This window comes from Cucurbita maxima, unplaced genomic scaffold (genome assembly GCF_002738345.1).
Source record: "Cucurbita maxima cultivar Rimu unplaced genomic scaffold, Cmax_1.0 Cma_Scf00038, whole genome shotgun sequence".
In the NCBI taxonomy this organism is placed as follows: Eukaryota; Viridiplantae; Streptophyta; class Magnoliopsida; order Cucurbitales; family Cucurbitaceae; genus Cucurbita; species Cucurbita maxima.
This window is the reverse complement of record NW_019272054.1, coordinates 1,069,933-1,080,590: the sequence shown is the minus strand read 5'-3', so window position 1 is coordinate 1,080,590 and position 10,658 is coordinate 1,069,933. Positions and strand designations below refer to the sequence as shown.

General features: G+C 35.1%; 2 protein-coding genes across 2 annotated transcripts; one reads left to right on the top strand and one right to left on the bottom strand.

Annotated features, from left to right (window-relative positions):
• Positions 1 to 156: 156 nt before the first annotated feature.
• On the bottom strand, positions 157 to 1,700 carry LOC111469073 (ethylene-responsive transcription factor ERF061-like). Its single transcript, XM_023114306.1, has 2 exons — positions 1,113 to 1,700; positions 157 to 942 (listed from the first exon to the last, which is right to left on the bottom strand). Exons 1-2 carry the CDS (start codon positions 1,333 to 1,335, stop codon positions 248 to 250), a joined length of 918 nt encoding a protein of 305 aa, XP_022970074.1. The 5' UTR covers positions 1,336 to 1,700; the 3' UTR covers positions 157 to 247.
• A 5,224-nt stretch (positions 1,701 to 6,924) lies between these two features.
• On the top strand, positions 6,925 to 10,430 carry LOC111469038 (endoglucanase 6-like). The gene is made up of 7 exons (XM_023114254.1): positions 6,925 to 7,284; positions 7,376 to 7,588; positions 7,672 to 7,872; positions 8,206 to 8,295; positions 8,760 to 8,924; positions 9,004 to 9,288; positions 9,409 to 10,430. The coding sequence occupies exons 1-7, from the start codon at positions 7,108 to 7,110 to the stop codon at positions 10,102 to 10,104; spliced, it is 1,827 nt and encodes a 608-aa protein (XP_022970022.1). The 5' UTR covers positions 6,925 to 7,107; the 3' UTR covers positions 10,105 to 10,430.
• Positions 10,431 to 10,658: the final 228 nt, after the last annotated feature.

The window sequence follows — 10,658 nt, the reverse complement described above, 5'->3', positions numbered from 1 at the left end:
TTTGTTGTAGTCAACCAAACTCCAATACTAGAGCTAGGTTTAACTCGATTCCACACTATATTGTTCTATGTACACCAAATTCTTGGAACGTGACGTTTTGATATCCAAATTATTGAACAAAATGTCAAAACTTGATATTTATTACGTTAATAATGAAACCAAGCTATGAACATAGCTAATGTAGACGTTCACATGTTTGAACAAGGTATCATGTCTCAAACAAATAATAGTTAGAATCAAAATTATCCTAGTTTGCAAGAACTTCCCATATGAGCTCCGCGTCATAGGAAGGCATCTTTGCCAATGAATAGCACTCCGTTTCTAATCCCGCCGTCGCCGTCGAACAATCCGTGGAGACATCTCGAGGCGAGTTCTCGAAGTTCCACAAACCCTCTTCCGCCGCGACCGGCGGCTGCACCCTTTCCCAACTCCACTCATCCGTCAACTCCACTGCCGTAGGCGGCAGAGACACTGATGACGACGACGACGAAGAACACGAACCGGAACCCAAATCGCTGCCGGTTCTGTGAGAATCATTCTTCTTCACACTCTTCTTCCCTTTCCCCTTCCGAATCTTCTGAAAAATCGCTTGAATCTTGGCGTCCACCAATTTCTTCAACCCACTCAATCTCGCAAACTCGCCGCCGCCCAAATCCGTCTTCAGCTCCTTAAGATTCGGGAAATTCAACCGCGCATATTCCCCCCGGAGCTTACAAGCAGCACAGTCGTACGCGTACGCGGCAGCCTCCGGCGAATCATAGGTTCCCAACCACACCCTCATCCGATTCTGCGGCAGCCGAATCTCCGCCACCCATTTCCCCCAATGTCTCTGCCGCACTCCTCTGTAAAGCTTCCTCTCACCGCCGCCCACAGCAGCCCCGCTTCTCGAATATAGCAATTCATACGCCCGTGAAAACAAATCCCGAGACCCATTTGGTTTATCTGTTGGAAAAAGGGATAATAATAGATAGAATAGATGAATGCGGATCATAAATCTACTAACATCTTCTAAAATCTCCTAAAATCGGTGTGGTTTGAATATTTGAATCATATCTCAATTACTTTTAATCATATCTTTTTTTTGAATACTTTGAATCATATCTCAACATTACCGTTTTCAGAAAATCTCTTCAATACCTCCTGCTGCTGGAGATACACCGACGACCCCACCGGCCGAACAAAATCTCCGCCATCGTTCACAGAAGTTAAATTCTCGCAGTGAGAGAAGATCGAATCCAATGTATTTCCTCCGCCTGTTAGAATCAGATTCGAAAGAGCCGTTGAAACATCCGTTAGCTGGAATTGAAGATCCGTTCTGTTCATCATCGTGTTCATATTTTCCGGCGGTGCTTCTGAAACAGGGGAAATGAATTAGAACCCAGAAAGGAGAATTTGAATCATTAGTGTTTCTTTTTTATGTTTGTGGGTTTTGTTTCTGTTGGAAGTGGAGGAAGAAACAGAATTGAGTGGAAATTTATAAGTGATGAAGAAACAGAGGAGTGGAGAAAAAGGGATGATCTGGTCGTAGATTGAGGGCCAAAAACAAAAAGGTACCTTTTGGAATTAATGGAAAAAGTCAGATTTAGTATGGAAGTAGGAGAGATTGATTCACACACGGAAAAGAAAAAGTCTTTAAAAGTTCATAAATTGCAGAGCCACGCGGATGATTTTGTTGGCGCCATGCTTTCATTTGATTGCTGTATGTGGAAGGAGACGCTTTCTTCCTTGCCTAAATGAATAATATGCTTTTTTTTTTTTTTTCAACATCTTTTATTCCCCTCAAAAGAATTGATATAGTCTCTATACTTCAAATGTCTAGCATGATCAGTACTTTCATATCAGTTGGAGAGAATAATGAGATATTACTATCAATCCATAGCATAAACATTTTAAAATCATGAGGCTAACAACTATATGCAATGGGTTAAACAAGTTGGCCAGTTACCAATAGTATTAGAATTAGAAACCAGATTATGTGTCACGATGGACACTCGCTCTCAAATAGGATGGATTGTAAAATCTCATATAACTGGTCATGTTTGTAAGGGTGAGGTTTACATTCTAATTGAATTTAGATATAGATTTGAATTAAATGGAAAGCTAAAGTGTATTTCAGCCACATATTTAATTTTGTAATTAAAGAAAATTACAAAAAAAAAATAAAAATTAAAAATGAATGAATTAGCCTCTATTAATGGATGAATTATTAATTTATGAACAAAATTAAATACAAAAAGTTTATCAATCATATGACTAACGGATAACTACTAATAAATGAAGGAAGATGGTCTAGTTTTGAAAGTTGTGGGTGTGGACTTGGTCCGCCGCCCGCACCGACGCAGCTACCGGCTTGACCCCCTAGCCCCGCTGTCCCTCTCAACCAAATTTCTACTTTTTAATCCTAATTATTATTATTATTATTAAAAATATATTTAATTTTGCATGGAATTGATGAAAGTTTTGAGATAAGTTATTATTTGTATAAATAAATAAATAAATTAGATTAATTACAAGTTTAGTCCGGTTCTTAAATTTATAATTTTGCATCAACAAATTCATAAATTTAAAAAAATATCTAATATGTATTTAAATTTTTAATTTTATATTTAATATATATATACTACCTATTCAAAAAGTTTAAAATTTACAAACGTATTAAATTCAAAATTAAAAAAAAAAATCAAATTTTATCTAATTTTTAAAAATAATATCATATTGACCAATGGGCTTAAAAGATCTATTGGCCCATTGATGTTTTCCCTTGAAAAGAGGTCTCCCAGGCCCATAGCAATTTTATCCTCAAAATTTTAAAATTTTCAACGGAACCCTCAATATTTTAATTTTTTTAAAATATTTCCCAATTAGTCAATTATTTAAATTCAGACCCAATTATTTAAAATTGACAGAACATATATTATCCAATAATTATGATACAACACGACATATTATTCCTTTGATTGGTTTTTTTTTAAAATATAAATTTATTCCTTCCACTTTGTTAATTAATAAGATATTCCATTATTTAAAAAAAATCCATCTGATTAAATTTAACTAAAAATCCTCAAAATATCATATCCAATACCTCTCCATATTCTTCCCAATTTTAGCAATTTATTTATATTAATCCTGAGAAATATATAAAATAAAATAAAACAAAACAGCTAATTGTGTTGATTTGTGTAGTGTTTAGAAAAATGGTGGTTTGTTAGTTGGAAGCGATGGCGGAGAACGTGGCTACGGTGGCCGGAGAACTGCCGGAGAGACACGTGGTGGGACCCACTTTTCCACGTGGTTCCACATGACCATAATCGTTACCGCGTCCGTCCACGTACGAAAAAAGGGGAAAAGGAAAAAAAAAAAAAAATCACCGCCAATTACGCCCTTTTCTCTTTAATTTTTTTCTAAGGAGGATCGAGTGGACCCACACTGGCACGGATCGACGGTTGACATCATTTGGTACAATCCGACGAGGCATGGACGTCCGTTCGTTAGGTAAAGAGTGGCTTAAGAATACGACGCCGTATGATGGCAAAAAAAGTTAGTCAGACGACATACAGAGCCGCTTTGTGGTTTGACCTTTTGTTGTCGTATAATTCTTTTAAAAAAATTGAAGATTAAATTAAGAAAAAAAAAAAAAAAATATATATATATATATATATATATATATATATATATATTTGTAGCACTATCATTAACGATTTAAAAACTAATTATAGCACAAATTTATTAACATATTTTATGAAAAATAGAATACGATAATATTCAAGTCTCAATTTCTACGGGTAGATTATCTTGATCCTAATTTCATTTAATATTAAAATAAAGTGTATACTCTTAATCTAATTTTTGAATATTTATAAAATATCGAAAAAAATGTCTAAATATATTTTAATTAATTTAAAAAAATATATATAACAAAAGTGGAAAAACATTAAGTAAAGTTATTTTTGTTTTTTTATTAAAAAATTATTGGGTCATAGTCAAATTAGGAATATATGGTTTTTTTTCTTTCTAGTCCACTAAAAATTTTATTTTTTTTAGATTCCAACCACTAGATTTATTTTTAAAAATTATTATATAAAAAAAAACAATTATCAAATAAATATGACAAATTATTATTTAGTTAATAATAATTAAAAAAATGTAATCAGATCAAGTAATTAGAACTATTTAAAATTGAGGAATTTTCTGAATAGAACTTTTTTAAATTAATAAATATTTATTTTGTGCCCTAAATTTGAGTGATAAGACCAACATTTATATCATTTAAGTGAGAAAGTTAAAAGAATAAAAAATATATATTTTTTGATCAATTTTCTAATTAGTTATTTAGTTGGACAATTTTAAATATACATAATAATAACATTGAAGACTTGACAATGTTAAGGAGGTAAGAAAATTATAAAAAGGACACCAAAATTAATTGTTTCTTGTGGGTTCCCATAATTATTTAAAGAGCTAAATTAATTTTTAGAAGTACAATTTATAGAAAACAATAATGACAAGTATTGTTGTACCAATAATAATAAATAATAGCAATAATAATGCTTCTCAAATTTATACCAAAATTAATAATGAAAAAAAGTTGTATTTAGGCATTAATGCTAATTAAATTTTGTTCCTCCGCTCCTATTATTACATCGTTATTTACTTTTTTTTTTCTTTTTTGAGTAAATAAATATATATATTTTTAATTCTATCATTGGCAAACGAAAATAAAAACTATTAAATACAATATTTGCATCAATATTATCTAGATCGAAATGATGTGAAGTTAAACGAAGGTAACAAAGATTTCGTCAAAGTAGTTAGGAGGCTAGACTCGGCTTATTTTTTAGGTCTTAAATTGGGTCACTAAAGGGGCGTTTATCTCTTCCACTTATTTTTCGACGTTTCAATTTAGAAAAAATCACTAGATACATGGTTTTTTTTTTTCTTTTTCAAAAGTACGTTTACTATTGTATTACGTCAGATAAAGTGTGAAATACTCAATCCAATCAATTTTTGTCTAAGTACTTAGGAAGTGAAGTAGTTAGTTAGGTGGGTACGGTTATTATTTTTTGAATTATATTATTTGCAAAATTGATGAATTGAGAAAAAAAAAAGAATATTTGAATTTTAAAGGTATACGTCAATTATTTTCCATTCTTTCACTTCATCATGTTTGGTCATTTTGAGGTGGCAAGAAAGAGACGTTCATTTCTATACCCACATGACTCATTTTCATTCCACTCATCATTTTCTTAACTAGCTGGTCGAGCTATAACCCACTAACATAATGTTAAATGCATTGGTATTATAACAACTCAAGATCATCGTTTATAAATATTGTCTATTTTTATTCTATACATTTTTTATTTATTTTAATGTTTAAATTTTATTCCAATTTAATTTCACTGACAGGAATTTCAAATTTCGATTTTATTTTATTTTATTTTTGTCGGTAGTAGGCAATTTAAGACTCGTGCGGCAGGTGGAAAAAAAAATAAAAAAATATTATAAGCGGGTTTATCGGGTTGTCGGGTATTTTAAAAGATGATGGGTAACGGGTCGATCTCCCTTAAAATGTGAGCTACCATTTTCCAGGAAACCCGCCTCTTATACTCCACACCTCATTTCATGCCTTAATTTTTGGGGGCTTCTTTTTTTTTTTTTTTTTTTTTTTTTTTTTTTTTTTTTAAATAAAATATTTTGTTCTATTTTCCCAATTTTCATGCAATGACGTTGTTGTAGTGTTCCATTAGGTTTGACTCTCCTCGGTATGTTTTGTAGTTTATTCAGATGTGAACGAGTATAATAAATTACAACTAGTTATTGCTATATGAATAGATGGGTGACTTAATGCTCGTGTTGATTAATAGTGAATCATAGATATCAAACTTATACGAGCTTTCCATGTATCTATTGAGCCTTTTGAACTTACCATTGATTATTATACTCGACTCATCGAGCTTTCCAACCCAAATTGGTTAAATTAATAAGACCATTTGACAAATCCTACTTATCGGAGGTTAATCAAAATTAGAATAAAAGAAAAGTATATATATTGTTTTTGGAATTGTACTGTAAATTCAATATTTTCGTTAAAAAATATGAAAAATTATTTTAAAAAATATTTAGTAAAAAAAACAGCTAGCTATTTTAATTAATATGTACAACCAAAATAAATTGTTTAATGCCAAAAGTACAGTTACACGCAAAGAAGAGCACATATTTAAATTCCTTTTTTTTTTTTTAATAATTTTCCAGCAAGATTTTTTTTACTTACAAAAAAGAAAGAAATTAAAAAAATTAATTTCCATGTTTGTTGATACATCCATGTCAAAATCACATGATATGTCACAGAATCTTCGTCTATCTAACTTACTGTTGTACAAATCTCCATGTAACTGACTGTTTCATTGGTACGTGTCAGACCACCAGGTCACCCCACCGTCGTTCTATCTTTGCTTCCCCTTCAATCTTTCCTCCTAATTTCCTCTATTTCTGCACATTAATTTATTCCTTCATATATTATTTTTGTCTTCCTATTTTCAGATCTTTATTGTTTCTTTAAAAAATGTCCAATCAAATTCTTATGTCTAATAATTTTATTAATATTCTTATTTTGAAAGTGAAAATCATCATCATTATTAAAATAATAAATATAAATAATATTTATGTATTATATATATTAAATGTTGAAAATTATAACAATGGAAGCGACAATATCATTTTATCGTGGAGAGTCAGTAATTATATTTTAAAAGATTTGAAATTTTGTTTAATATTTGCACAGCCACACCGACCTTCGTGGCAAGAGACACCCACATGACGTTGTTCCTTTCACAAGGGTTTACGTTCATATGAACATAAAAAAGCTAAAAAAGAAAGGCCTCTGATTTTCAAATATTATTCTAATTCAATCGCATTTATGATTCTCTCCCTCACTCTCCACTCCATTATATACTCCCCCACCTCCCTTCTTCTCCAAATCCCTCCTCTTCACTACCACAGAGCTTTCAAAGCTCATCAATGGAGGCATTTCTCTGAGTTTCTTATAACAACTCAGAAACAAACCCCATTTCCCATTCCCCAGAGATCTCTAAAATAGCGAACCTCATTTCCATGGCTTCTCTGCTTCTCCTCTGTTTCATCCCCTTCTCCGCCGCCGCCCATGACTACGGCTCTGCTCTGACCAAGACCCTTCTTTTCTTCGAAGCTCAGAGATCCGGCATCTTGCCGCGCAACCAGCGAGTCAGTTGGCGTTCCCATTCCGGCCTCCAAGATGGCAAAGCCAGTGGGGTTAGTTCCTAATCAAAATCCCATCCTCTGTTTTTTTTGTCTACTTTTTATTTCGCTTAAAAACAGAGTCACATTTTGTGAGTTTCTGCAGGTGGATTTGGTCGGAGGATACTACGACGCCGGCGACAATGTCAAATTTGGACTACCCATGGCTTTCACTGTCACGATGATGAGCTGGAGCATTTTGGAATACAGAGCCCAATTGGTTGCCAGTGGCGAGCTTGGCCATGCCATGGATGCTGTAAAATGGGGGACTGATTACTTCATTAAGGCTCACACTGAACCCAATGTTCTATACGGCGAGGTTCGATCTTTATTTCTCTGTTTTTACTAAATTTTGTTTTTTGAATTTGAAATGTGATATTGATGTTGTGGGTTTTTCGTAAGGTGGGAGACGGGAACACTGACCACTACTGCTGGCAGCGGCCGGAGGATATGACTACTGACCGCCAGGGTTACCGGCTTGACCCGAGTAATCCCGGTTCGGATCTCGCCGGAGAAACTGCCGCCGCCATGGCTGCTGCTTCTCTCGTCTTCCGCCGCTCCAACCCCGTTTATGCTAACAAGCTCCTCACCCACGCCTATCAGGTTTGTATGTTTATTTAAAATTATGAAAACTGAATTAAAATAATATATATATATATATTTTTTTTCTAATCAAGTGGTTGGAAATGTTTGGCGCATATTTAGGATCGCGGTTTGAGACCGTACACGTACTTTAAGATTTTGTAATTCCGTGATCATAACCGTCCATTTTACATGATCCAATAAAGATGCGAAAGTTCACGTAGTCATGGAAGTACGGTGTCGGCGGCAGTGTCTACATTACCTTAATGCCCTCGAAATTAATTTAACTTACAGTTATACCCTTGTATTAAAATAAAATCTGACCGTTAGCTACTGCTTCCCCGGTATTTTCAGCTGTTCGATTTTGCGGACAAATACAGGGGCAAATACGACAGTAGTATTACAGGAGCTCGGAAGTACTACCCATCTGTTAGTGGATACAATGTATGTGATTATTCCTCCTCTCTTCCTTTTATTGGGCTTGGGCTTAGGCCCAAAAAGAGATGCCCATTAAATTAATAAAAATATCTATATAAAAACATTTTTAAATTTTATTTTATTAATAATGCTATCAATATTTTATTTTAAAATACTATTTAACTTTTTCATTAATATTTTAAAATTTTTAAAAAATATCTTTAATTTCGTTTAAATATTAACATTATTTAAAAAAAATTATATATAAATATTTTTTTAAACATGATATTAAGGATGAATACAATTTTAACCTTAAAAAATGTTGAAGCCGTACTTTTTAACATTTTAAAAATTTTGAAAATATTTCTAATAGTATTTTTTGAAAAAAAAAAATTTAACAAATATTTTATTTTTAAATTTAAAGTATTATTGAACTTTTAAATGTTATTATTAATTTAGCTATTTCATGTTTGTTGAACGAACTTTAATAGGACGAGTTGCTGTGGGCGGCGGCATGGCTATACCAAGCAAGCAACAACCAATACTACCTGAAATACCTCGCCGACAACGGCGACTCCATGGGCGGCACCGGCTGGAGCATGACGGAATTCAGCTGGGACGTCAAATACGCCGGCGTCCAGACCCTAGTCGCCAAAGTAAATTCCTCATTTCTCTAAATCCATAATCTGTTCCCCAGATTTCCAGTCCCTCTGATTGAACTCCTTCCTCTCGCAGTTCCTCATGCAGGGCAAGGCCGGCGCCTACGCTCCAGTTTTCCGGCGCTACCAGGACAAGGCTGAAGCCTTCCTCTGTTCCTGCCTGAGAAAAGGGAACCGCAACGTTCAGGTCACCCCTGGCGGCCTCATTTTCCGGCAGAGATGGAACAATATGCAGTTTGTTACCACCGCCTCCTTCGTCGCCACCGTCTACTCCGATTACTTGACCTCCTCTGCCGGTTCCTTGAACTGCCCTGCCGGATTTGTCCAGCCCTCTGAGTTACTTGCCTTCGCTAAATCTCAGGTGCGTTTTTTCGTTTTCCCTTATAATCAATGTGGTAATGAAATTTAGGGTTTAGGGTTTATGTTACGAAGCAATTTGGGATTAGATTTTGAAGATTCATGAATGTTTGAAATTGAGCAGGTGGATTACATTCTTGGCGACAATCCAAGAGCCACAAGCTACATGGTGGGATACGGCAACAATTTCCCCCGCCGTGTCCACCACCGTGGATCCTCCATCATTGCCTACAAATTCGACTCCAAATTTGTTGGCTGCCGTGAAGGCTACGCCACCTGGTTCAGCAAGAAATCCAGCGATCCAAACGTCCTCATCGGAGCACTCGTAGGCGGCCCCGACGCCTACGACAACTTCGCCGATGAAAGAGACAACTACGAACAAACAGAGCCAGCCACTTACAACAACGCCCCTCTTTTGGGCATCTTAGCTAGATTCCACGGCGGGCACTCCGGCTACAATCAGCTCCTTCCAATAGCCCTTCCGCCACCGCCCAAACCAAACCCAATTCCCCAAAAACCTTCTTCTTCCTCGAGCCCTGTTGTGATTCTACAGAGGATTACCAGTTCATGGAAGGCCAAAGGGAGAGTTTACTACAGATATTCCTCTGTTCTCACAAACAAATCGTCAAAAACAGTGAGGAATCTGAGGCTTTCGATCTCTAAGCTTTATGGGCCCTTATGGGGGCTGACGAAATCTGGGAATTCTTACACTCTCCCCAAATGGGTGGGCTCGTTGGGTCCTCAGAATAGTGTGGAGTTTGTGTATATTCACTCTGCATCAGCAGCGAGCGTCTCTGTTTTAGGCTATAACTTGGGTTAACAGAGGAAATGAAGAGGTTTGTGATATGAAAACTGTGCAGAAATGAGGAATGGAGGAAGAAAGGAGTGAAGAGACGAGGGTTTGTTTTTTCTCTTTAGTTTTTTGAAGAGAAAAGGGTGGTGTGCTCATCCTCTTTCTTTCCTCTGGTTGACCCAGTGAGTTTCTTGTTTTAAAGGGCAATGGCTGAGAATGAAGCAGCTCACTCATTCTTGTTTTAAAGGGTATATTTAGTTTCTTTGTAATTGGATTGACAGATTTCTCTGTTTCATTGTGTTTTCATGTTGTAATCTCTGCAACATAATTTTATCTCCCATGTTATAACTTAAGCTTTGCTAGATATCTCTCTCTCTCTCTTCAGCATGATCAGGGCAAACTTCTAATGACCGACCTCCCCGAAAGCCCGGGTGAACGGTGACCGATATGAATGGTGGCCATAACTATATCGGTCTTAAGGTGGTGAAAGTTATTGACAAAAAACTAAGAAATTATCCTAAATAAGCCGACCTGGATCGATTCGTCGGATAGAAATTCTATTACGGATCGATGTGAAGTTT

What these genes read in the sequence shown, in the direction of transcription:
- LOC111469073 (XM_023114306.1), bottom strand. Translation starts at nt 1,335, where the DNA reads ATGAACACGATGATGAACAGAACGGATCTTCAATTCCAGCTAACGGAT. An exon ending in GAAGAGATTTTCTGAAAACG is followed by an intron (nt 943 to 1,112) that starts GTAATGTTGAGA and finishes TTTTTCCAACAG; the next exon opens with ATAAACCAAATGGGTCTCGG.
- LOC111469038 (XM_023114254.1), top strand. Translation starts at nt 7,108, where the DNA reads ATGGCTTCTCTGCTTCTCCTCTGTTTCATCCCCTTCTCCGCCGCCGCC. An exon ending in CCAATGTTCTATACGGCGAG is followed by an intron (nt 7,589 to 7,671) that starts GTTCGATCTTTA and finishes GTTTTTCGTAAG; the next exon opens with GTGGGAGACGGGAACACTGA. An exon ending in TCCAGACCCTAGTCGCCAAA is followed by an intron (nt 8,925 to 9,003) that starts GTAAATTCCTCA and finishes TTCCTCTCGCAG; the next exon opens with TTCCTCATGCAGGGCAAGGC.